This window comes from Varroa jacobsoni, unplaced genomic scaffold, assembly GCF_002532875.2.
Source record: "Varroa jacobsoni isolate VJ856 unplaced genomic scaffold, vjacob_1.0 contig00015, whole genome shotgun sequence".
Taxonomy (NCBI): Eukaryota; Metazoa; Arthropoda; class Arachnida; order Mesostigmata; family Varroidae; genus Varroa; species Varroa jacobsoni.
The window spans coordinates 63,121-90,899 of record NW_019214397.1 but is presented as its reverse complement, the minus strand read 5'-3'; the positions used below and the strand labels follow the sequence as shown (position 1 = coordinate 90,899).

General features: G+C 40.9%; 1 protein-coding gene across 1 annotated transcript; it reads left to right on the top strand.

Moving 5' to 3' along the window:
• Window positions 1–70: 70 nt before the first annotated feature.
• Su(dx) (WW domain containing E3 ubiquitin protein ligase suppressor of deltex) lies at window positions 71–27,581 on the top strand. The gene is made up of 12 exons (XM_022850912.2): window positions 71–1,075; window positions 11,064–11,303; window positions 13,089–13,529; window positions 18,117–18,571; window positions 20,586–20,822; window positions 21,211–21,405; window positions 21,852–21,950; window positions 22,181–22,358; window positions 22,552–22,906; window positions 23,099–23,243; window positions 23,518–23,632; window positions 23,928–27,581. Exons 1-12 carry the CDS (start codon window positions 967–969, stop codon window positions 24,098–24,100), a joined length of 2,742 nt encoding a protein of 913 aa, XP_022706647.1. The 5' UTR covers window positions 71–966; the 3' UTR covers window positions 24,101–27,581.
• Window positions 27,582–27,779: the final 198 nt, after the last annotated feature.

The following is a 27,779-nucleotide window of genomic DNA, read 5'->3' as shown; positions in this document are numbered from 1 at the left end:
CAGATGGGACGAGGATAGAGGAGGGCGAGAGAAGGCGAAAGGAGTGAGCGGCCGCAGCAGTGGCATAGCAGTTTTGAATGGCAGCACAGGGCCGGACGACGAGTGGACCGTATTACTGCTGTTGTAACGACGGCCGGGTACAAGGGAGCTGCTGTTGGAAGTCGCTGGTCGCAGCGAGTGACGAACGACCGCGACTACTTAAGAGACCGAGGACTGAAGAGTCGCTGGCGTGTATTGCGTGACGATTGGATGTATTTGCTGGTGTCTGATGGGACAACGGCTACTTGTCAAGTCGGTCAGCGGCAGACCATTGGAACGCTAGCCAATAGTTAGTTGATCACGGCGTATCGTAATTGTTGTGAGTTTGGCTCCGTGACTGTTCACACCGCTGTTTCGACTTAAGCAAAGTCGAGCTAATGCCTTCGGGCTTACCAGTTGCTGTGTCTTTCGTCATCGTTGCCGTTACCGTCTTTACAACAGAAGACCAGAACGAATTACCTTATTGCAGTATATGTACATACAAAGTGAAATAGCAACCGGTGGAGAGAAGAGTGGCATTGGTGAGAGCTATACGAACAATTCCGTCCTACGACTGTTGCAAGCAATAAGTTGCGATTCAACTATTATGAGTTAATAGTGCCTTGTTACTGTTACTGATAGTGTGCTAAATCATAGAAAATTGCGTTTCATCGGGCTTGAATCTCGAGCTGGCTGTATTGCCGCGGCAGCAATAGCAGCCGCAGGAAGAAGGCAGGTGCGAGAGTGTCTATGTTGTTTTTGGTTCTGTGCTATTATTCCTCGCCATTTGGAGTAAGTGGTAGTTAGGAGTGTGTAAATATAAATTTGACGCTGTGTGCGTAACGTCACCGTCATTCTGTTCGAATTAGCCTGTGACTAACTCCGTCTGCGCATTCTGCGAGCTGCGAAGTGCCGTACCACGGCTCTCCGTCAGATATTGGCCGCGCCATGGCGGCCGCTACGGAGCCTGGACCCTCGGCAACCGGCTCACTCGCCATTGCTCACCCGTTATATGAGTTGAGCATTACAGCAGTATCAGCTAAATTGCACTCGTCTGGTGAGTATATACACGTCATGGTTTTGAAGCTAGTTGATATAAGTACTATGCTCTAACACTGCTTGATGATTTGTACGTAATAGAGCATACGCAGTGCCCAATGGTAACATTGTCAGTTCTCATGATAATGTCAATACAGGAGATTATCGAAGCACATAATCTTCACAGCATCCCTGTGCTCACGATCGAAAGTTCATACGGCTGTAATAGCCATCTGTAACGTTGCCTGTTGTAGTAATTATTGCAGACCTTACAATGGGTGTTACTGCCATTTTTGATAGTGTTCCCATGGGTCAGCAAACAACTCAATAGAAACTTTCACTCTATGTAAACCTGTTGCAAGGCTGGATATGGATATCAGTGGAGTCATCGAGTTATGAGATCGTTCCGGCCGATTAAAAGCTACGCTCGCCAAATATGGTACCTGCGCGAATTTGCTGCTATGTGCTTGTACTCTGTGCATGCATCCAATGGGGGCATTGGATTCATCACCCACACTCTGGTGGCAACTCGTTCCATTGTATCAATGACAGTAATTTCTACTGTTTTTTTTATGTTAATAATATTATTGACTTGGAGGAACGGCAGGCAGGTTAAGTAAGCGAGCTTGTGTCCTATTACAGACAATATCAAGGTCTCGTATATCTCGAAAGTATTTCATCATCCATATTATAACACATCGACTAAATAGCCATTGCGGTGCTACTACGAGAGGCTATTATGGGGGCATAATAAGTCAGAGGATGTACTACCTATAACTAACTACCTATAACATCAGGTTACCCAAGGGACGTTTGCCTGAGTACAGAATCAGCATCATCAACTAAATAAGATGATAATGGATGAACAAACAAGGATTATCCTTTTATATAATTCATATTGCCGTAGACCGTTAAATAAGTAGATATTGATTAGTATATGATACACACAAACACAACACGACTATACGCATATATTTATTTCTATGTTGAGCTTCGCAGTAGCAGCCGCTGTCGATGCTTCAACAGCGCCTAGCGTCGTCTGTTCCGCTCATTTTTATCGCGCTGGCAATCTTTAGTTTGAGTAAAAGTAGATGGTGCTATCGTGTCTGTCTTGCCGTTCGATTGCTACTTGCGTTGCGTTTTGTTTGACTTGATAGCTGCCTATCGTCTACGTGTGCGGATGGCCAACAGGAGCGCCTGTACCATTCCTTCTGCTGTGGTTTTTGCTGTTGGTGATGATCATATTGCTGTCGTTGATCAGTTAGTTGCACAGCAAGAGCGACCGTTGCGGCAGTCCATAGTAGACTGGCTGGGTATCGGTCTCACCACCTAGATGCGAATCGTTTCTACCAGCCAGTACCGGCTTTACGTATCGCCGTAGTAGTACGTAATAGCGGTAGCGATGCAAGAGCGCACACATTAACAAAGGCTCGTTCACGTATAGCAGACTAGGGAAAAACAGCCCAGTGTTAAGCATATCTGCCCTCGCACCACAAGAGCTGATGTCCGGTTGAAGCTTATGGCATACGTAAACACGGACGCAAAAAGGACCATAGTGATAATGGCGATTTAATTACAGCCTTGGTCAATGTGTCCTGTTGCGCTTTTGCTTCAGCAGCGTGCGAGCAGGACAACAACAGCGAAAGCGACATCGGAATGGGTTGTTTAATAAACAGGGTTGCAAGTAGCTCAGTGTGGAGAACGTTGCCATCGTTGTTCCTACTGCCTGCTGGAAGTGTCACAAATAGAATTAACACAGATCGATATAGGAAATTGTCATAAACATACTGTATTGTGTTTATTTAGCCTGTTTTGATAGTCTCAGCTGATGAGGACAATCTTGGTAAAGCCGAAATTGAAAAAATCCTAAAGGGACAATAAATAAAAATCGTTATAAGAAACAAGGAGACTGGCCCCCCATAATATGTCATTTCTTAAGACTGGTATTATGCATTGATAATTTAAACGATTATTTACAAAACATCTGATAAGGTAAAGCGAGCTGACTCGGGATCAACTGATACTGTGCTTCAGCACAAGATTTCGTACGACACCGACGAATTAGTTGCTAGCAAACCATGTATCTGTGCAGATCGGTCTACGTTTTCCTAAACAAGTTACACACCAGCACTTTTGCAGATCTAGCTCAGAGTTCCCATATCAAATGTTATAAAATTTCAATTTTTAAAGCCAAATGTCGAAAATCTAAACTGGAGCCGCTGATGTTCTACACTAATGTACAAAACTCCGATAGATAAACATGTAGTATACAACTGCATTCGCGCGATTTGAAATGGTTGCCAAGATGGCTGTTTAAGGGCGGTTTTGTCCAGGTTTTATCCTATTTATTTTTAGATCTCGTTTGATAAAGCTTGGGAGTCCGCCTTTGTCTTGTAGGCCTAATAATTCCAGAGTTCGCTTTTTTCTGTGAAAAGACATCACAAAGAAGCAAATAATAATATATATATTTCCGAATTTTCCGAAGTGGGTGTCTTATGAGTCCTGCTTAACAAAGCAGTCACGCGTATTGCCTTTCTTCTGGTGAAGCGCTTCTGTTATATGGCCAGATCTGCAGAATACACGGAACGAGTTTAGCCATCCTTATCCGAATCTAAGGGACGGAATCATAATGATAATACTGTCTCCGGAGGACCGTAATACGAAATCTGAAGTTCTACCTGGTGCGTGACAGATGCCAATCTGGTTTACCTCTAGTGCAATGAGGCAGTCGGTACTACAAATCGCAGCTGGGGCAGGTTGAATCTGTTGCGGTGTACCGATGTGCATGCAGGGTTTAACAAGCAGTTGGAGCAAGGACAACGTAACAAATGGGAGCACAACAGACAACTTCCCATACGCGAGCTATAATAACTAAGCATGGTCAATTAGGTGGTTGAAAAAAGTCGCATTGTCAAGCGGTCTTAAATCATCTTTTATACACGCGTTAGACACCTATATATATATATACAGGTAATACATTATTATTTCAGCTCTATGGTTTTCTTGTGCTTATTTGAGCTGCTCTTAGAAGCAGGATGTGAGTGGGAATAATCCTGGAACAGAGTGTACAGAAAGAAAAATTAAGCTCTCAAGTAGAGTTAAAATGAAGAAGAAAGGTAGACCTACAGGTACTATACATGCGTATCGCACACTAAATATGTTTAACATGCATGGCAGGCGTATCTCTTTATGCAGTAGTGGGGCTTTTACCAGTCATGGCATATCGATATACTCACATGTATTTTAGGCTACCATATGAAACGAGACGCTGCTGGTGCTTTTGTTTTTGGTGAGACTTGACCCGCCAAATGGAATATTTCGATCGAAACTTTTCCGAACATTTTCAAAGTTACATCATAACGAACGTTTAGTTATACCTCTCTAGAGAATGCTCCAATATGCATGATAACTATAGCCTCATGCTATGAGAAGCAATGACAAATTACATGTGGCTAAGTGTAATTATGCGATTTTGCATAAAAAACTGCATAAGAGATTTAGTCGAAGACTCATCTGTGAAGCACTGGTTGTTCTGTTTCATAAGCGGTTTCGTGCAATATTCGAATCAGACGTGCCTTTGCAGATACTCTTCTGAGGTTAGAAGTGGCGAAGTCGAGAACAATTGTGACTGTCAAATTTAACGTCTCTTTTCACAATAAATAAACGTCTATCATCTTTAATTGAAACAGAAACATTCAAGGCTTATCATGTACTAAGCATACGGGGAATTTAGTTATAATGATTTGTATTTAGTATGATAATTTTCGGACAGATAATGCGATGGGCCATGTATTGACGTCACATGAGCCAATTAAAAACTACATCTTTTTAGCAATTTTGTTTCGCTTAATTCTCGGCTTGCTCACGGATGAAGGCCGCTTTCGACATAAACTTGCAACATGTTCTATTGAATACAATGCTACATCCAACGAGGGAGGGTACTTCTGTGAGTATAAAATAAGATGAGGCAAGCAATACAATCAGGGGCATGACATGCTGTGAAAGTGCGCTGTTTTACGCACCGGTATTTTATCATTTGCATTTAAAAAATCGCTTGTCTTCATAATGTCCTTGTTTACTAATATCAACGAAACTTATTTATTTTATAAAAATAAAAATGCATGGAGTATAAATACTCAGGAACGGCAGATCCGGACAATTTTCGGCGGCGATTCTTCTTAAATCGATTGTAATATGCTTGCTATATATATGGAGATGATCTGGTGGAGTTTACGATGACATTCGAAGATTCACTTCGTTCTCAATTGAAGCCTCGTAAATCTTGTATGAGAGAAGTTATTGCAGAAAATAAACTGCGGTATTTTAGTGACTTTATATAGTGCTTTATTGACTTATTGTTCGTCTTGATGTGACGTATTTGTCAACGTTGAGGTTTTTGCTTACTTTACGTAAGTGAGACAACGATAAAGGACGCTGGTCCTTACCTAATGTTCAGTCTTTTTATCAGGCTCTTCTGTACGATCCTGTCGACGGGAATCATTGAATTTTCATATCTGTTCTTTTCTATGTAATATTACAAAGTAATAAGTATATTTTAAGAACCCTTATACCGATAAACATAAATAGAGACAGCTAGAAACTCTTAGGTGACTATTCTTGAATTGTGGGTTATTCCCCGGCTGAGACTCTAACACAAATCAATGATCAAATATAGAAGCTGCTGAGGTCCTATATAAGATGCGAAGGAAATTTTGCCGAAGCTCCTAAAAGTTTAATTCTATTTATCTTTCTGATGGTGTTAATGAAATCTGTCAATATAGAAACACTTCGCGGCAGATAATTTCCGTTCACTGTGCCCATGCACTATCAGATCTATCAAAACTATCGGATCGTTTGATTTAAACACTTTGTTTACACAGTTTTTGTTATTCAGCATTTGATATCTTCCAACACGACGTAAACATATTTTTACTATCAAACCGTAAAAAAGCTAAGAGCCACATACGAACATTATATGAGCTATAAGTTACGCTCCAGAGTTCTGCGAACTCAGGAAATTGGAAAAGGTCATCCAAATGACAGGACCAACGTTCATATCAAGGTCAGATGTTTCCGACGATTATGTAATCCTACCTATATTTAAAATAGAAAACGCTCGAGATACTACCTATCCGAAACAGCCTAGGTTATTGTCTGTTGAATAAAAGAGTATCGTATATCTTTTTTTTGGCTTTTAAACGTCCTATTGTAAACAAGTTCAGTATCTTATTCTATTTTGAACTAATCGTTACCTTTATTTACTGTTATCCGACTGCAAAGACATCAAACATTTAATAGTAGATGGGGTTTTTTAAGATCATATTATTTAAGATGCGACGATGTTGACGATGAACTATATATTACACTGTGAAAATATGGGTAACGATGATAAATATTATTGGCGTACTTTATTGAAAATATAGACGAATCCATATTGGAATTATTTTCCACTTCAGCTAGATAGATTTCGAAGTACGGCAGTATGTTTTGTTAACCAGCGGATGGATCTTTACAAGAAGTTGAATATTCGAATACACTTCGACGAAAACGTGGTAGTATAAAACGGAACAGAATTCCCGACACCGAATTATAAGAAAGAGTTTGCTTCTCTCTATTGAGACGAGAATGTATGTTAAAGCATGATCTAATACAAGCTTATTGAGCATCATCCTTACTGTGTTGTTATAACTGTATAATAATCTCAACTTAAAAAGGGACCCCTTCTAGAAACATACAAGATTAAAGTTTATTTTTAAGGCGAACTCGTACGTTTTTCTTGCATTGATCCAGAGAAAATGAAATGATGCAAGTGTAAGCAAAAATCTCGAGTAAACATGCACCGAAGTACATTAGGAAAATTCGACTATCTGCAGTCTGTCCTCGCTTTTCGGACGTGGCGGCCATTTTTAACTGGCAAATTAGCTCATTAGCGTTTTGCATCATTTGTCATTAAATTGTTTCCTAACGTTGTATGCTAGATATTAAAATTTCCTGTAATGTCTAACCTTGATCACCTTTTTCTATTTAGTGTTTTTTTCAATTTTATACGTACATCTACACTTGCGGTACTAGTAGCTGATATTATCCGATGGAAAGAAAAATTAAGTGTTTTCCTGTTCAAGTTTAGAAAAGTCTAAAGTATTATAATTTATGAGAAATTGTTGTTGAGTCACGTCTAAAGATCATGGTACTAGGGAAAATTCTTAGTCAAGTTTTCCAATTCAGGTTTACATAAAAAAAATGACCATTAATAGAACGCCTCAAATTGAAATCGTTGGAACTTTAAGATAGTAAGCAGTACAATAAGCGGGTCGTCAAATACCATGATTACGTAGTTTCCGACGTAAAACCAGAAGCATTTATTCAATAGGCTATGGCGACGAACCATCTATATATGATACATAAATCATGATGACTTCTTAATATTTCTAATCAGCTATTGCTTTCATAAGGTCGGGCTCAAAAATACCTATCATAACGAACTTAATTATCCGTGCTATCATCCACTCTTCAAGCGGTAAAGGTCTTTCGAAAATGGAAACTCCAAGAACCTCAATTGAACAGCGAAGTTTGCTCTGCTGGTTTTTCCTTAGTGCAGTAAGGCGTGGCACAATTAACCTTCCTACGTTATTGCACCGATATAGTGTTACCCGTAGTTTTTCTAACGTTTCTGGCTATGAAACCAAAAACTTCTAATAGAAATTGTGTTTGTTTATTGTGGAATGGATGTGAATGAGGAGAAATGTATATAGATTCTAAGCCTTGATAGTGTATCTTTCCAGTTGGTAGAATATGAATGACGTACAGAGAACAACCGGAAAAAGACCGATGACATGCTTGGTTTCCGCCACGCTTACTCGTTTAACTTGTACTACGGGTACATAACGAAGCTCGAAGTTACTTCGTGAATAACGTACTCACTGAAGACGTTATGAGCGTGATACGGAAACTCGACGTCAGAGGGAGAGTCATTACAGAGTTCGTTTTTTTTTTTTTTTTTTACTGTATGTTTGCTTTATTTAATCAATAGCACGATGCTGTATTGATATTTGTTGTACGAAGGTTGTAAAAAGTGAAATGTTATAATTGGAAACTGCTTTTAATTCAAATGTTTTTCTTTCTATATTACCTCCATACATATGCCCCCAAGGGGTTATTTCCATTCGTATCAAAAAAATGATGCTTTCGGTTGAATAGAGCGTCTCACTTCAATCATCGTATAAGTCGTTTTTATTTTTTTATAAATTTGATTGTTCGTGAGGTGATGATATTCACTGATCGATAGGTAAAAGTGAACGAGGATGAATTAATTCGTTTTGTGTTCAACCACGTCTGCAACGACCTAACGTAGTCTTGATCCGGAAGGGAAGCATTAGAGCTATGCGTTGAGCTAGTCATATATTCACGCAGGTGCTCCCTCCTTATGTTATTGTTCCGGAAATGAATGGGTGAGGTGAATAGAGTTACAGGGAAGAGGTCTTCCTGACTATAACTATTAGTTAGCTGAGAACAACTAGAGGTTTCAACACCTCAGTGATTCTAATAGTTTTGCCATTCACGGTATGGCACAAGACCTATTGGTCCAAAAATCGTGATTGATGATTTTGTCACCATATACACAAATACACACGTGTACTTGCATTCACTTGAATAGACCGAACAAAAGCATTTGGGCTAATAAAGCTACGCCAGGAACCATTTTAGCCCGCATTTGCGCCCTTCCAAGAAGACTCACTTCCAAAGCATCTCTTGAATATAGGATACTTAGCCCTGAGCTGTCCTAGAAAGGACAACAACAAATCTGAGGTGTTTGTTAGGTGAGGATAGCAGGAACATGCAGAAAACTTAGCTCGTCTATCAGCCATCGAGGTGATGCTCATGAAATAATTTGAAATTTGCTTGTGAGTTGTCGCAGGCGCAAGAGCGTTGCTCGGAGGTGATCTTTGCGATTAAATAAAACATCATTTTAATCTATCGGGTCGACACGACTTTCGGAGATTGCTGTAACGCATGATGTGTCTTTAATCTTCCGGGTGACGGAGGATGGGTCCATGGAATTGGTACGTATAGACATGTTGGTGATGACTGGCAATTTCTTGTAGCTTCTTTTCGTGGAGCAGCATTTATATATGGATAGGAAATTCACGAGATGCCTACTGACAATTCTAAAAATTGTCAGGGTAGCTTTTTCAAAGCTGAGTCCCAGCTAAGTTAAGTGAGGGGCGGTCCGATGCCAAATATAGTTGTTGCTGCGTGTTTTTGTTACCTCATATAGAGCTGAAAAAAATGTACGTGTCTGGCTTTGCATGTAGAATTTAAACAGCATCTTATGTACCTAAGCTAGAATCATATTTGCACTGAAGATGAAACCGCAGTCTTACTTGCTTTCGATAGTCCCATCTGCTACCGATATGAACACGTTACTTGGTACATAGAAAGGCGCTCAATAGATTCTTCAGTCTGTCGAACTTTGCTTGTGCAACGAAAAATTGTTTGAAGTACGAAGAAAGACTATGTGTAGAATATTTATGTTCTATAAGTAAGACACTTTCACAGGTGGTTGTAATCTAATAAATATTCAATAGTAGCTTCAATCAGTACTTTCTCCATTAAAGTTTATATAAACTTTAATGGATTATTTATTATTATTTATTTCTATTTTCTTATTATTAATTATTTGGATACTTTTCGATCCTTGGAAGGCGTTTTTGCCTACGTAAAATCTAAGACATCGCCGGTCTACAATCATCAGTCAAGAATTCCCGGTTGTCGCAATAGAAAAATAATTATTTTGAATATCTGTTTGATGTATTAAGAAACATTGGTCGCTATTCGCGGCGCCAGTATTAATATTCACGTAGCAGATGTTGGCAAGTTTACAACTTCCGTAAAAGCTCGCTGGACTTGATAAAGATGGAGGTCCCACCGCACGTGTTCTTTTCTTATATACTTCACTGGTCCTATTCTTAACACGGAACGAGCTTGGATCCAATCATCGTTGTTTATATCTATGAATAAGCTAGTTTATACCTAACCAGATGTGTATATAAAAAGAGTCAATTCTGTTTTGACTATAGCGAAAATTTCGTCAATACCTAGCGTTTTCTGCGTATTCTAACTTTTGAACTGCAAGTTCAGCCGCGTAAGGACTACATTTCAGACAATATCGTAGAAATCTGCAATGCTTTAATCGTCGCCACGAATAAAAAGAGCTCAAATTATAGCTTACTTTGTTTAGTCTGTACGTCAGACGTGTGGGATAGGTTTGATATTATATATCGAAAGTAAGTTAGCACTGAAAAAAGCATGGGCCGTCTTTTGATACCTTGTAGGCAAATTTTAGAAGGCGTGCTATAAAGGAAACGAGCGCTGATGGCTAATATACAAGGCGATAGTAATTCGCGAAGCATGTATTGGACAGTGTGTCGCCTTGCCGAGTAAAACCGTTATCTAGAAATTGGGGCTTGCCTTCCTTTAGCCAGATTTATTTTTCAGCTACAACAGCGTAGCCTGGGTGACTTCTGCGCGTTTTTCTGAATCAGTCGCCATAGTGACTATGAACGAACGAGCAGACGCACACCAGAAATATCAGCGTTGACAACATTTTTTTCTACAGGGAATTGAATACCGGTGATGATAGCTAGCAAGGAAAAGTAGACTAATAGGTACAAAGAAGTTGCTCGTATGGTTACGATTAGGTTTCATAAGCGCGCTGAAAAAAGAAGCCCAGCAAGAGCCACTCCAGCTAAGTTCTTACTAGGAACAAATTTTTGGTCTCGTACGGGGGCTTGATTCTGAGGGATTTTCACGCAGATATCGCCTAGAATGACAACGAAAGCATCTCATATAACCCGTTGCTCCATGCAGATGCACACGTAGGCTACAGTAAACCAAAAACATGCTTACAAATAGCGTTCCGAGTAAGAAGCTACTGAGGAGATCATTCCTGTACCACAGCCTAATATAGTTTGTACCATTCTAAGCATAACTCTTTCACGTTGTTGCAGGTATATTGTTCAAACCGGATCCATACGTAGAGATCAGCGTCGACGGTGGGGCGGCTGTAAAAACAGACCACTGTAAAGGAACCGCGCACCCAAAGTGGGATGAAACATTTCCAGTGCTCGTTTCGCCATATTCGAAAATTCTATTTCGAGTCTTTAATCACCACCAGTTCATGAAGGACGACCTAATCGGAGAGGCCACTCTCGACCTATACTCATTGCTCGAGAAAACTTCAGGAAAATGTAACGTATCAATCAAACGTCTCTGACTCGTGTTGATAATACTCCTTAATACATTCTCTCAACACAGCCTATTTTAGCTCGTTGGACTAATTTAAATACTTAGCTTGACTGAATGCAATAAGCTGCGCGGTAAACTAGATAAATTGTCACTTGATTGACAAATTAGATCCTAATTAAAATGTTTGCATTTTTTTCCACTGGGATTTTAACATTCATTCGGTCAATGACGATATGATGTAACTAGGTTGTGTGTGCCATTACAGAGTGGTTGGGAAAAAATGGTTTCTTCGCCGTGACGTTGAGCTAACTTAAATAATAAGTTGATTCAAATTAAATACAGGCAGTCACAATTCAGTATGACTTATGAGATCAAGCGAAAATACGCATTGGAACTATTGACTCGCAGAGTGGCATGTCTTACACGATGACGGTCAACGTTTAGACGTCAAGTTCGTTATTACGACTAGTAGCCACTGTAGTAAAACGTAATAAAATACAGGCAGTCCAATTAAAGTTCATCTCAAAGGGACCTCAGACGGCGCAGTATAAATGTAAATAAAGCAGAAAAATAATTAAATTTTATTATTCGCTGGCCACCCCGTGCGGTTCGAGAATTCCAGTAGAACTTGCAGGATTGGGTTTGTCTTAAACTTTGAGATAATGGAGCGTTTTGCATAACCCCCGCAATATTAATACATTAAAAGATGCCTTACTGGAAGATAGATTGCCGTGCCGCTAACGCTGATTTCCGAAGCTGCAAACGACGCATAGCGCTATAGCCTAAGTGAGATGATCATCAGTAATTGAACGACCAATAGGTCACAAATCATTATCAAGGATGTCCATTCTATAGCGAATCTGGGTCAAAAAAAAATGTAGCGTTGGATTAGTCTGTGTATCTGGCAGTCATTGTTTTTCATGGCATATTTCATTATGACCGATTGTATAGTACATGCCGTTACCACTGAAAATTGTAATCGTTCACCAAGACCGCTAAAAAAAATAGGCACACATTCGATAGGTTTAGGTGTATTTCAATTTAGGACCAGCGAATACGTTTTGCAAGCAGCGTCTAGGTGGGCAAAACGTCTGTCAGACTATCGACTATGGTGTCGTTTATTATTTTTAGCTGACTGCTAGCAAGCCGAACCTGCATTAGGTTTAATTGCTTCATGCCGTTCGCATAAAGACAACAACAGTAAAGTTTCTTTTTCCGTGATAGCCTTTTTTATAATGTAGTCTGTTGAAGGGACAAGGCTGCTTATAGATAAGGTGGAGCGTCGCATCGCCTGTTTGTTTCTCCATTCTGCACGATTTTATCGAATGTAATAGCCTGACCTTAAGATGTTCTTGCATTTATAGCGTTGGCTTTTGTCCATTTTTTTTTTTGCGACTAGGATATCTTGTACGATTTTTCTTCTTCTTCTTCTTCTTCTTGAACGATTTTTGAAATTATTATGGCTAACTGTTACTGTCTAAATCGTTTACAGCCTATAGCGGCTGGCGTCTAACAAAAATAATAAGTAAAAAAATTAGCAAAAGACATGTTTTTTACTGCAGCAGAATTAAAGGTTTATTTCATCATATCTACCCGCAGTACTGTTTGTTGAAATTTTGTTTGCCCAATAGTAGCAGCTAGAAAATTATTCAATTTCCTATGCGGATGTTTACAGGTATAATATACTATAGGTTCAATACATAGGTCAGGTTCACATCCATTGTTCACTATTCATGAATTTTGACTCGTTGATTTCCTCTTCAACTTCTCTGTTCTGTCCATTAAAGTACGTCAATATCCTCAGCACCTAGATCTATCCAGTGGATGTTACCTTATGACAGTATTGGACGGGCTTCACCTTGACGTGTCACTATATCCGCCTCCAAATTCTCCTCCAGCCGGTCATAGTCTACTAACGCCGGCAGCTTCGGTGACGGCAACAAGCAACGCCCAGGCCGGTGGCAGCCAGGCTCAAAATGGAACTCAACAAGCCCGAGTCAAACGCAAGAGCAAAGCTAACGGCGGCGCGGTCCAAAGTGGCCAGGGTGGAGCAGCGGGAGGCGCCACGAGCGGCGCAGTGCCCTCAAACTCGATAGGAAACTCGACGAGCAATACCTCTGGCGGAGGAAACTCTGTTGTCATGAATGGAACTTCCGGACCAACCTCGAGCCCTAGAACGCCGAACGCCATTCAAGCCAAAAGTGCAGCGAGCGCACAGCCTGGTCAAGGTGAGTACGATATCAACAAATCGAAAACATATTTTGTGGGCAAGAATTTTTCGAGAATGATTACATATGATATAAATAAATAGAGAAGACGCTTTTAAGGTAAATACAAAAGTGTGTTACCCACTATGCGAGCCAGGCAGGCACAAAATATGTAAAAATATCGACACGACTGTCCGCCAGGACGCCGCACTATTTATAAAAGCCGATGCTGCCTTGTCACATGTCAGTGAAAATGCTTATCTCGCTGTAGTATCATGATGATAAGGAAGTCACTATCAGTATGTCACACCACCGGCTTCGGATCTTCACACGAAGAACATAACTGCAGAAATTGTTGGCAAACATTTTTTTCCCAATATAGGCCTGTTTGATCTCCTCGCTTCTGTCGGACGCTGCATTAGTTATGCTAAACAACTGATTGGAGTCCAGTCGATGATATGTAGCTGGTTGATCCGTTATTGTTCATTGTTAATATTACTAAATTCTCGCCTCGTTTTCCGCCTAAACCAGATATTGTCTAGATTGGCTGATCTTCAATCCCCTAATGAGCACTCAACTACGCAAATCCAAGTATGATTTACATAGAGAGATTCCGCTTTGTTTTGATTCCGCATAGTCAACTCCCTATATCACGGGAATAAATTAGTCATAGAGGTAATCGAGACACTGAACAGCGGTCCCGACGCGTTGCTCTTACCTCCATATTATTGGACAATTTTTAGTAGAACTAGAATATTCGCAAAAACCTGCGGGAGCCTTTAAAGATCAACGACAATTATTATTAAAGTTGATATGATAAATAATTTAATGTGACGCCATTAAATGACCATATCTGCTTAACCAAATTGACTCAATCGAAAACGGTCATGTTGTTTTCCATATGGAAACGTTGCTGGTATCAGTATTTTAAGAGTATCATTGCGATCACACTTGTATAGGATTCGACGGCCTGCAATATCTCAGAACTTGTTGAGTCACCAAATCATCGCCCAATGTCTGATACCGTCTGATCGTGCTGCACGGATTAACTGCATTTTCGTAACCATAAATTATAGAAACGTTGTATTTTAGTTGCGTTTGCTAGAACATGTTTACGCGTTTCGGGTCCCGGTAGCATGTCTTTGAGAGCAGAGCCTACGTATCGGTAGGCTTACGTGCCCCTACTGGGTATCTATACTGGTATAATACTGTCGCCTTAGGTTCCTTTGTCGTTTCTAACACAAGATTCGTTGAGTTGCCTACCAGTGCGGTTTATGACGATTTGAGTCGACATTAGTTTGACAGGACATGGGCGCTGTTTACGCGAATACGAGAAACTTTTCATTGGCGTTTTCACGTACTCGTTTGCGTATCCGTCGCCTTTAGTCTACTCACAGGGTTCAAAGTACTGATCGTTAAACAAGAGTTGCGAAAGCCAGTTCTAGCTGTTCTTATTCTAGCGGTCGCCAACTGCTGTTGTGAGCTGCCAGATGAAGCTACGCTTCAAATTGCGCGAGTGGAACCTGCAAGAGTTTGAGAACCTACGACATAATGTTGAAAGAGGGACCTCTCATATTTAGCGCTCACCCAGTTAATTAACTGAACTTTCGTTGACATACAAAGTTACATAGTTGTTCGCTTCATTAACAAGTGTCCGCTAGTCTCTCTCGGTGTGAGTGCAGGACTATGCTAGAGTACAAATGGATTCTATGAGGCTGTAAGTGTGAAAATCGGGTTCGGTGTCCTGAACATAGCAGGAAAGTTCTTGCAGTGCTGTCTGTGTATCTATGTAGATTGTAGATTATCTATGGAGATGTGTTGACCTATAATATAAGCAACCGCTAATAGTGTTCGACGAAATAAATATGTACTGAAGATCACAAAGGTCGTTTTTCAACCGGAGCCGATCAGGAGAAACTTAATCATATCGGTGTTAATGCGCGGGAAAGCTATTATCGCTGTACGTTTTTTTTTTATATAGATATTATCTTCTAGTGAATTTTATAGTATCGAAGTTTAATCTACATGTTCCCTAGCTCATCCTAATTTTTAACTAATTTAGCCATAAATTCTCTTTTTTTTTTCTTTGACTTTTCACGTCAGTTCCCCATATTGGCTGCACAACATTTGCAAGTGCAGCTCATACATTTGGCTTTACAATGGCAATTTTTTCTGATGAACAAAAATGTTAGTCCTCTGATTCTAATACGGTAGTAGCTAATTAAGCTGATACTCTCGCTTCGATTTCCAAGCAATCCTTGATATAGGCTCGATGTAAAACGGTCATGTCGTCTCGCAGTTATCTCCGTTGACATAGGCCTGTCTCTTTTACCCACCTAGATACACGAGAATTCGCAGGCATAGGGTTACCGTCAAGTACCGGCCATCGCTACTCACGAATTGGCAGCTCCGACGAGCCGGTGCTTTATAGTTTCGCACTCACTGTCACATTGGCTATATTAAGCTTCGCGTAACTTTAGCAGGTACGGCAACTTCAAGTAGCTCTGATCGATTCTCACTAATGGAATTTATTTAGGCGCAAACCAAGACCCGCTCTTAAGGCAAGAAACAAAACACGTTTAGTTTTCTCTGCTAGCGGTAAGTTGTCGGTGCCGTAGAGAAACCTGAGCTTTTGCCATTTTGGGACCGTTCCGCTTAGTCTCCGAATACGAAACATTTGTTTTGTTGCTAGTTTTTCAATGGTGTGATGAATTCGAAACGTCGCCTTCTAGCTTCCTGGAAGCTAGCTTCTTCCCAACTATTGGTCTGATGCAATTCATGACCGGAGTCACACCGCTTCTTTTGCTTTGTCTATAAATGCTATACGCCAAAGAAGCTGTGTGCTCGTAGCGGTTTTTATTTTTCCGAGCTCATTTTCAATTTTTCTTGGGCCTAATAGATAAAAACATCGTAACTTTCGACTTGATTATGAAAACCGTTAAGGGGCATGTAACTTCTGTCCCTTCATTAGTGAGCCATTGTCTTCCTGCTGTCACGTTGTTTATCATGAATCTACAGTCTACTGTTACCGATCGAAGAAATACTAACCGTGGTTGAATTTTTCTGCGTAGGCGCCATTGTTCAATCAATGAGCACTGTGCAATCTAGCAAGTTCCGTATTCTTGACCAGTTACTTTAGCTCCGCAAACGCTTTCTAAATAACTTCTTAGTTACAGTTTCCTTGTTGCATCACCCTCGGTGATTAGTGGCATAATGTTGGCTCGACTTGTGGGTAGCTAGATTTTGATTATTACGTGACTGCGTATGACTGGAAAAAGCGATTGAGCACCAGTCCACATCGGCTCCTGTTCAGCTGTTTGCCGCGTATTTGGTAAATGATGATAGACAAATTCGATATTTAGATAAGAAAGCTCAGCTAGTTATGTCATATACGCCTGAAAGTCTTCATACCTTGCCGAAACTATTAGCAAGGTCTACAGAGGTATTGGCGAAATGACTAATGACATCGGCTAGCTCAGATACAAGAAAAGATAGATCGACGCTTGAGAGGTTCTCAATCTGTTTACCTGTACTACATATACAGTCTTCTCGGACTGGAGAATAGGGCTACGAACAGAACGTGATAAGAAACGCTTAGATTCGAATGTAGAATAGAACTCACGCTATGATAGATCCCATATCTTCTATTTAGGCAACAACGTTCGAACTTTCGCATCGTGAGCTGTACGACCTACCGTGGACATCACACATGTCTCGACGCAATATATTAAAATGATTAATTGTTATTAAAAGAAAACATATAAAACCGTGTTATTTTAAGATCCATTCTATCCATGGCAAGTTCCCCTAATATATAATGTGTATCTAGGTTCTGCTAATCATCATATATGACGTCAACGTCTAGACAATGTGATAGTCCTTAAACGACCTTATTGCTATATAGTGCATAGTCCATCCAGTTTGAGGAGTGCCTTTAAAATCGAAATACTTCCTTGGACCAGCCTATTAACTGGAGACATTGACAATCGTTCGTATAGAGTGAAGCTCCATGTTGGTAATATTCGTAAACATTAAATGCTAATCTGAATGGTGACATAATAGATGTTCATCGCCCATCATTTGGGGGCCGCGATCGAGGACCACAAATCATTCTACTGTAGTTCCAGTCTGTCGCCAGCCAGTGACATTACTGTATTTTAGCAAACGACTTTTGATTTGTGACAACTGATAACGTCAAGATCTTATTACTCTATCACTTGATGCTACTACTGATAAGAATGTGGGTTTATGTGTCTCATAACGTGCCACGAATAGAAACGCAAAACTAGGCATTTCCCTATAAAGCCGAAACGTAAAAACGAAACTTGATAATGTTACTATATTTAGCTCAACCATATTAGCATCTTCATCTCTTAGCAGATCTCACTCACACAGCCACACTTGTTTACTCCCATCTGCCCATTAATTCCAATGTTATTCCACGATCGTCTTCTTACAAAGTGGGCTATACGCAATCTTTTAACAACAGACAGCTAGAAAAATCGAATTGTTAATTCACAGCTTGTCCTGTATTCATATAGATGTCTAGTTCACTTAGCGTCGAATTTTCTAACTCTTGATCGTTGTTCCTTGACTTCGTCGTTCCAGGGGGGGTATTCAGTTTGCCACCTGTAGCAGTCATCTATTCAGGACCGGATGACATGGCACCAGCGGGATCGGGTCCGCTTTCCTCAACTGTAGATACGACATCCGCTGGGGGTCGACCTCCGCGAAGCGGTGGAAGCGGAGGTGACCAGAGAAGCGGCAGTGGAGCGACGGCTCGCAACAGCAGTGGAACTTCAGCTGGCAATTCAAGTCGTGAGGATACCGCAAACGAGGAACTTCCTCCAGGCTGGGAAGTCCGCTTCGACCAATTCAATCGAAAATATTACGTTGACCACAACACCCGATCGACGACCTGGGAGCGTCCACAGCCCCTACCTTCAGGCTGGGAGATGCGACGGGATAACCGGGGACGGGTGTATTATGTGGATCACAATACGCGGACAACAACCTGGCAACGTCCGACGCCAGAGAGCGTTCGCAACTATCAGCATTGGCAGGTGGGAAATGAACCCTTCAAGTGCAAAACTCATCCAATTCAAACAGGGAAAATTCAAATGTTACTCATTAGGCGTTTCATAGATGGCCGAGATATTCAAAATGATGCTACTGTTACTAGTCGGCTGCGTAGACAAACACGTATAGCAACGCTTTTCTCGGTTCAACCTAAGCAGCCTAACTCTAGCCCTAGCCGAATTTGGTCAATTCTTCTTATATTATAGATATCTGAACTATAAATCAGTCTACTCTAAAAGGAGTCGTTAACGGACCGTGAAGATTATTTCGTTGTAAGGAATTGCATCGTAACAGCCTTATTTAGTCATCAGTATTCTACTGAACGTCATCTATAACTACCGTATCAAACGCCATCCAGATGTCCGATTATTAAAATGGTCACAAGGACGCACTGCTCCAGCTTGGGAATTTGTTTCGCGGTTTTGGGACCCTGTTCGATGATAGAGCCGTTCAAGCGTACGGTCGTATTATGTCTTTTATATACATTGCCGATATCTCTGCGCAGACAATATGCGTTGCGTGGCCGCGTATCAGCCCTGTTTACGTTGCTATAGACATTACTTCGGTGTCTGTGAATCGTAATATGAGGATGGTGAAATTTAATAGAGAAAGCATGTTAAGAAATGCTAGAAATGGCTTTACAGCAACGGTTTCGTTTGACGTACTCGACTGGAAATATTAGTCCCTCAGTAAATGTCTTTCGGCGATATTGCCGGCTGCAGGCCGGGACGACTTTTGATGTTATTCTCGACGTACTGGGTCACTGAAGTATTTATAAACGTACCCACGTCGACTGCGGGCGGGTTCAATAGCAGAACTGACATTATGGTTCGGTGACGACGTGCGTCCGAGTATTTGACCAAGCGTCGGTAAAGGCGGCCGTTGCAAAGGGAAACTTAGTATAATTCCGCTACTGAACCATCGGCGCCGGCAACGCTGATGAACGATCAGCTGCAAGCGATCAGATATATAACAACTGCCATCAGCCCAGATATAGAAGGGACTGTAGCATTGTCACACAATAATTTGGTGTTCATTTTACTTGTGAGGGCACGACAGAGCGCTACTTTATCAGCGGCTATTATAGGATTATTGTCGATGTGCCTCGGTTGATAGTAGCGTGGAAAAAGTTTGGTCTTATCTTGTATCGTCACTTGTGACTTAGTTAATTTTTAGCAATTACCTTAATGAATTAATTGTGCTGGTCTTATGAGATGAGGCCGTAGGACAAAGTGTGAAGATCAGTAAAGTTAATGACAGTTCGATTACAAATTCGCCTTTTTTTTCATAAGAGCTAACATTGACACTAAGTCTGATTTGTGTACCGCAAATATATCGGGAATTGATGTGATGTATCAGGACCCCATTCTGGATGTGTATACAGATGATTGTTGTCCTATCCCTGTGGGTTTTCAGCTGACGGCTATTCGCTGTAAAATATGCAGACGTGCTAGACTTAACTGCAACATTTAACGTTTATTGTATTGCCGCGAAAAAACACCATAAATCATTCATCAGATTACGGCTCTGAATGGCGACGCTACTGATACCCGTGTGCCAATTCATATCGTTACTGAATTTGTCTTTGATCTATCATAAGAAAACCCAAAGCAGCATCAGAGAAACATCCCAATTTCGTAATGGTGTCAATTTAGGAAAGAGTTATAATGATTTATCTATTCATTATGACCATGAATTTGTTCAAAGGGGCCTTTAGATTGCACGTTGGACTTAGCATCACTCCCATAAGCTATCGTCTTTATCAACATAAACTTGATAGTTGGCTTTGTGAGGCAAGCTATCCCTGCCATAACTCTGCCATTAATCAACTACAGCGTTTTCGTTTCCAATGCTTATCACATATAGCGCATACCGTTGTTTGAAGTTTATGCCAGTATGAATAGTGGGGGGTTTCGGTTGTCGATCGTGCCTTCAGTGCAGCTTCTGCAGACAGAGCCGTTTGAAAATGTTGTAAATTCGTAATTTTCAACCAAACAGGCAACCCAGGCTCAGGCCATGCAGCAGTGCCAACAACGGTTCCTCTACCACACTCCTGTACAGGTCGAGGAAGACGACCCACTTGGCCCGCTTCCTGAAGGATGGGAAAAGCGAATCGACCCCAACGGCCGGGTCTACTTCGTCAACCACAAGAACAAAACGACACAGTGGGAGGACCCCCGAACGCAGGGCAAAGAAGACCCGCTCCCGCCTGGATGGGAGATCAAGTACACCAAGGTAAGTGTAAGCAACTTTATCGCTAGCTAAGGCTGCATTTGAAATTAGGTCAAGGTGCAATAGTTATGGTACTTGCTGGTTAATGGTAAACCGGCATACGAGAGGAACTTCAAATGGAAACTTACGCAGTTCCGCTATCTTTGTTACTGTAATTCTTTACACAGCCATATAAAGGTAGGATTACGACGAAACACAACAATAGCCCTACCGATATATTATCTTTATTTCTACACTTATCCATGATGCACAATTTTTAATTATAATAATAATCCGTAATTTCTACACCTATCCAGTAATCCATATTACTTACTGGAAATGTCTTACTCGCACAGGCTTTATTTTTCCCAGCAATGTTCACAATCGAGTTCTTTTAACTGTTTCATTTCAGGATGGAGTCAGATACTTCGTGGACCACAACAGAAGGACAACGACGTTCAGTGACCCTCGACCCGGTTCATACCCGCCAGGAAAAGGGCCTAAGGGAGCATATGGGGTGCCACTGGCATACGAGAGAAACTTCAAATGGAAACTTACGCAGTTCCGCTATCTTTGTCACTGTAACTCTTTACCTAGCCATATAAAGGTAGGATTACGACGAAACACAACAATGGCCCTACCGATATACTATCTTTACCAAACCTGTATGAATACCTGCATGTGGAGCTTCAATGGAACCGCACGCGATGCATGCGTTTGCCTGGAACAACATATTGGTTAAATCAATGAGAAACGTTTGCATACCTTAAAAATCATTATAATGGCCTTGTGATTATTTTATCTAGGTTTCACTTAACGAAAAGATACTTATTTTGGGAAAAATATGAAACAAATTTCACGGTCAGTATCTATGTTTTTGGATCGTAGAGTTACTATTTTTTGATGACTGCTTCAAATTTAATAGGGGCTTTACTTGGTATTTAGTAGAAATTTCGCAGGTTACGTTACTTGTTTAACTACTGATCCTATCCTATCCTATCCTATCCTATCAGCCTCATTAATAATAACTGCTTTTGACTATTGGAACGGAAGGTAACTGTGAGCCGGAATGGAATATTCGAAGATTCGTTTAGTCAAATTATGCGTGTTGCTCCCCACGAGTTACGCCGTCGACTTTTCATTACGTTCAAGGTGAGTCTAACACGCCACGACTTTACCTCAATTGCCGTTTACTTAATCTAACATTTAGAATAGGGTTGTATGGGTAACATAGACGTCCTGCCGATACGTTGTATCGTGAGAGAGTGTCCTTATGCCATAATAAAACATTTATCTGTTGTTCTGTCTGTATGGTAACATTTTTAATGTGGAACGTTTGCACCTAACCGCCTGTACGTTATTTACTTCTATGTATTCTACAGGGAGAGGAAGGTTTAGACTATGGCGGAATCGCTCGCGAGTGGTTCTTCCTCCTATCACACGAGGTGCTCAATCCTATGTACTGTTTGTTTGAATACGCGGGCAAAAACAACTATTCCCTTCAAATCAACCCTGCCAGTTCAGTGAATCCTGATCATCTATTGTATTTCCGCTTCATTGGTATGTGCTAAGAAGACGATGTCCGTCGTAAGATAATGTCGTTCTCTATTTGAAGATATCGTATTTAACAAGCCAAAATGCATTACGAGATGATGAAAGCAAACGTCAAAACATGTACGTAAATCATTGCACCTATGCGTGAACCAACAGCCTTTAGAGAAATGGTAATCTTTATATATCTTTTTTTTTCCAGGCCGATTTATTGCGATGGCACTATTTCATGGCAAGTTTATCTACTCGGGCTTTACGTTGCCGTTCTATAAGCGTATGCTGGGCAAGAAGCTAACGATGAAAGACATCGAATCAATAGACAACGAGTTCTACAATTCACTCGTATGGATTCGCGAAAACAATGTCGAGGAATGCCAGCTTGAGTTGTATTTCAGCGTTGATTTCGAGATTCTTGGGCAAATCCAGTCGCACGAGCTAAAATCGGGTGGCGCCGAGATTCGTGTGTGCGAAGAGAACAAGGATGAGTATCTTCGTCTTATGACTGACTGGCGTTTTTCGCGTGGTCAAGAAGAGCAGACAAAATCTTTCCTTGACGGGTAATAAAATATTTGCCTCTTCAGTATAGTCAGCTCGTTTTTTTTTTTTTTATGTCCATTATCGATGGGTGGGTCAGGAGAGTTGTACTCTACAAAAAACAAAAAATGTTCGCTTGACTATAGGCGAACAAAAATTGATCGACTAATATATAAAGTTTCGCTAGGAAAAAATCAAAGTACACTATTTTTCAGGTTTAACGAGGTTCTTCCTCTTGAGTGGCTGCACTATTTCGACGAACGCGAGCTGGAACTGATGCTCTGCGGAATGCAGGAAATTGACATTGATGACTGGCAGAAGAATACCATATATCGACACTACACCAGGTCTTCGAAACAGGTCAGAGTCTAAACAAGTTCTTCATCTCTTTCTTTTTCGCTATGTATCTTGAAGTAAACGGACGGTTTTGGAAAAAGTAACTATAACTGGTGAGTTTCAAAAGGATGTAATTGCGTAATCCAAGTTCAGTATTTCAATAATAAACAATCTGAACTGGACCGACTTTCGACATGTAGTAGTAGTAGTAGTAGTAGTAGTAGTAGTAGTAGTAGTAGTAGTATGCATCGTTTTTGTCTACGGCGAAAATGCCAAATCTGAATTCGCTGTTCTACAGGTGATCTGGCTGTGGCAGTTTATCCGCGAGATGGACTCAGAGAAGCGAATGAGACTTTTGCAATTTGTCACAGGCACGTGCCGTGTGCCTGTTGGCGGCTTCGCCGAACTTATGGGTAATACATTACGCACTTGCCTTAATGCATAGGTGTCATAATACGATGATTCTGAAAAGACGCTAGCTACCGGGTTTGTTTTGCATTAGTATTGATATAGTACGATGAGCAATTAGGTATACTTCCATAATTACATAATAGCTCAATTTGTCATCTTGTACATTTCCTAATCAAACATAAGCCATACATATTATCTAGATTTCTTTCTAGATACAAAGATATTAGCAGCTCCCCTCGACTCCATCATCTATTAAACGGGATTTCGCCGTCCTCCCGTGATGTCTGCTAATTACAGGAAGTAACGGCCCGCAGCGATTCTGTGTGGAAAAGGTCGGCAAAGAAACGTGGCTGCCCCGGAGTCACACGTGCTTCAACAGATTAGATCTTCCACCATACAAATCGTACGAACAGCTTGTGGAGAAGCTGACGTACGCCATCGAGGAAACTGAAGGTTTCGCACAAGAGTGACCAGAGTGACTGACTCATTTAATGAAATTGGCAGTGATGGTGATAATGGCAAAGATGAAATTAATGAAGACGCAAAGAGTGTAAACCTACTGCTGGTGCTGCCGCCGTCGCCGCCACCGTTAACGAAGCTGCGACCTTGATTGATACATGTGGCCGCAAATTCAAGGATTAGGCTCTGGGGGATTGTCGGCCTGTAGCGCTGTATCTGTCCCTCTCGCAAGGACAATGTTCCTGTTCGGGAACGACAAAATTACTATTATTTGTTGTCTAGCTATTCACTACCCTTAGAGCAACTGCTATGGATAAAAATTGAGCGCCAAAAATGTAACACAAATGGAGAGCACGGACGAGGTGATCCGCAACACTGAAACACCTAGACACACACAGGCACAGATTAAATCAGAGAGTAGAACGCTTGACCGATCGAATGCAACAGGCAGAGAATGGAGGTTATGTCCATTTAACGCCGTTATCTGAAATTTTGGTCGGAGTTCGCTACATTTTTTTATGATTCTGGCTACAATAGGACTATCTAACAATAATAAAAAACAAAAAAAAAAAAAGAAGCTTTAGCTAATATTGTTGCCACTGGTAGAACCTTATTGACTTTGCATGTAAATTCTCCTGCTGTACAAGTCATCTTCTTCCATTTCGATTTTTTTGTTGCTGGGCCATCGCGTCAAGCCAGCCACACACAAACGGATCATTAGCATAGTATACGAAAGTAGAAACATGCTATCTATCTTTATGTACGTAGCCATTTTTAAGAGGCTTGTTGAGGTCTAGAAATCAAAGATCAATGAGTAGTTGAAGTGCGAAGTTACGGCCCACGAAAGAGCGGGACATGTAAATTAAAACTGGTGGTAGCTGAAGGTACATAGTAGGCCGTAAGGTACAGAGGAGACGTATTTCAATGAAGGCTTAGTATTCTTAGACGCGTCAACGGAATGATGCAATGGCCCTCAGTGTTACGATAAAGCTCGTCAACGATTTTCCTATTTATTCAAAATAACCAATTGTAACACATAAACAGATTAAACTCTTGGATAGCAACTGAATGTCGGAGATCATATTCCGGAATAATGTTATGTCATTGTTGACCGTCTCTCTGCTTAGGGAGAGGAAGCTAGAACAGCCGATTTAAAATAGAAAAACGCTCGCTGAAGCCAATATCAAAACGTGACGCTTGATACGAGTCTGGGTAGAAACTGTCCAAGCAAGTTACCGTTGATCTAGAAGCTCACCCTTGATACAAGCGCTTGGCTTGATCACTCGTAGAAATGGAAAGGGGACCTTACGCTCTGCTCCTCCTCGAGGTTGAAGATCCAGTCGTTTCAAAATTTGACGACTTAGCGCATTTGCTTGTTTCATGCTAGCCGTATGAAAAGTCGATGTGGATACATATAGATATAGCCACTCCGTCGAGAAGATCCATAGTGACTGTTATTCCTTGACGCTTTCTCGAGGCTCGGGAAAGTCGACCCCTTCATCGAACGCACACATTGTCACATAACAGCCACAGCAACGACAGTAACAGCAACTGACAACCTCAGCGACCATGAACCGATACCAAAACAACGTTCAGACTGATAATAATAGTAGTAAAGATGATGACGCTACACGAGAACAAACGATATATACGCATTTCACTGCTTCGATGCTATTTACCGTTGATGGTTTATAACATCAAACGTATTATGTTTGTTGCGGCAACGACGTCACGCATTCGGTTGATTGGCGACGTCGGCTCTGCAATTCATTATAGTGTTGTGATGCTGATTGAGGGTGAAACAGTCGAGTTCTGTTATTCTGTTTCTCTCGTATTGAATGGATATGTTGTACATCCTATGTTGAAACAACGCAAACATAGAGCATGCGGATGTATCGCGGACCTGTAGGTGACGGTGGGACGAAAATAAGGAGCAGATTTAAAAGGGAGATGGCTAGTAAACTAAATAAGGATGAATTCGATTCGGCAGGGTAGAGGTTCTCAGTGATTATTTCACTAGCTTACCACCGACCGAACGAATAAAACGAAGTAATGGGCTGTGGACGCGAGACGCTAATAAACTGAGAATGATAACGACTCTAATGAATTGCAAATGTCGGCAAGTCTTGTCAGTATCACTTCTGAAGACGATTTCCGCAACAAAAGAAAGAAACAGAGTCGAAATAGACAGCCATCTTAGATCCCTATCGTTTTGCGGGCGGTTACGTAACCCGTCTGCACAAAAAACAATGACTCTTCCGCGCCAGCATCTGCGCTTTCAGACAGATAGACAGTCATAATACGCATGCAAGACCAAAATACATATATATATATATATATATATATACACAGATAAGTAAAATATAACTGAAATGAAAAACGACGGTAGCGACGAGGCGGCCGATACCGCCCCGTTGTGCAAATACATGTAAATAGAGATAATAAATACTATAATTACAAGAATTACTAATATGGTAAACTAACCGGGTAGGAAGCTGGAAAAAAATAGGGCGAGTACAGAAAAAAGAGCTAGGCTAGGCATCATGTAAAAGACAGCATAGCCTGCAATGAAAACGCGACGTATGTGAGCCGCTGAGGAAGAAGTACAGAAAACAAAAGAGTAGATTAGGACGAACATACTATACCGAATGACAACGCGAACGCAAAAAAAAACCAGAGAAAAAGATTGAGTTGACGTGAGAAGCTTATCATTGAATCAATACGTGACGACGATTATATAGCTATAGGGAACAGAGAATTGTGAAAATGACAAACGTGAAGACTGGTTGAGTAACGGGCTGACGACCAGAGAAACCGGACAACATAACAGAGTGTTTAACGTGTGTGCTTTTTCTTTAGGGGGAAGGAAAGAGTCATTTTCCCGACCTCTTGGCTCCGCAGGCGAGAGAATGTGTGGAGGACATTTTTAGGGGATATGCTGTTTAAAAGGAACGGTCGAAACCGTTAGGCGCAGCAACACAAATTGATAAGCCATATCGATGAAAAGACAAGCTGACTATAGAGCGAATAGAAAAAACAACAACGAAAAAATGCATCTAGGCGTCTTGTGAATGCTTTTTCTAATAAAATTTCGAACCAATTCAAGATGCGTAATAGATGCGAAGTACAGACGATGTCCCATGGTGCTGATGATGAATTGAAGCCGCTGACAACTAACGCTTGAATGTTTAAGTTCAAAAATGCTTATTAAAAATGTAATTGGAAATATTTATGTTATAACGACAAGGTGTTCCCTGAAAATGGCGTGCAAGGAAGGCTACTTAAAGGTTAGTTGAGGTATGTAGACGCGACTGTACAGTTTGAGACACAGCTGAAACTGAGACGCGAAACAGAAGGTCGACAAATGTCATCGGAAAGCCGGCGAAAGTAAGGACTCGATGAATATAATGATATACATAGATGATGGATAATGGACAACGATGATAATGGCAAATAAATAAGGAAATATTAATGATAACTCGTTACTCTTGAGATTGTGCGGTGTCTCTTTTCAGCTAATGTAACAGGCAGTTACTTGATTTTGAAACCAAGAACCTAAAGTCACTCTGGACATCACCCCTTCATTGAGTAGCGATAAAAATTATCTTCGATAAGGGAAAGAATCGATTAAGAATTTTCTGGCGGCAGCCTTAAATATGTATTGGTTTCCCATGTTTCGTTGCTCTTCTT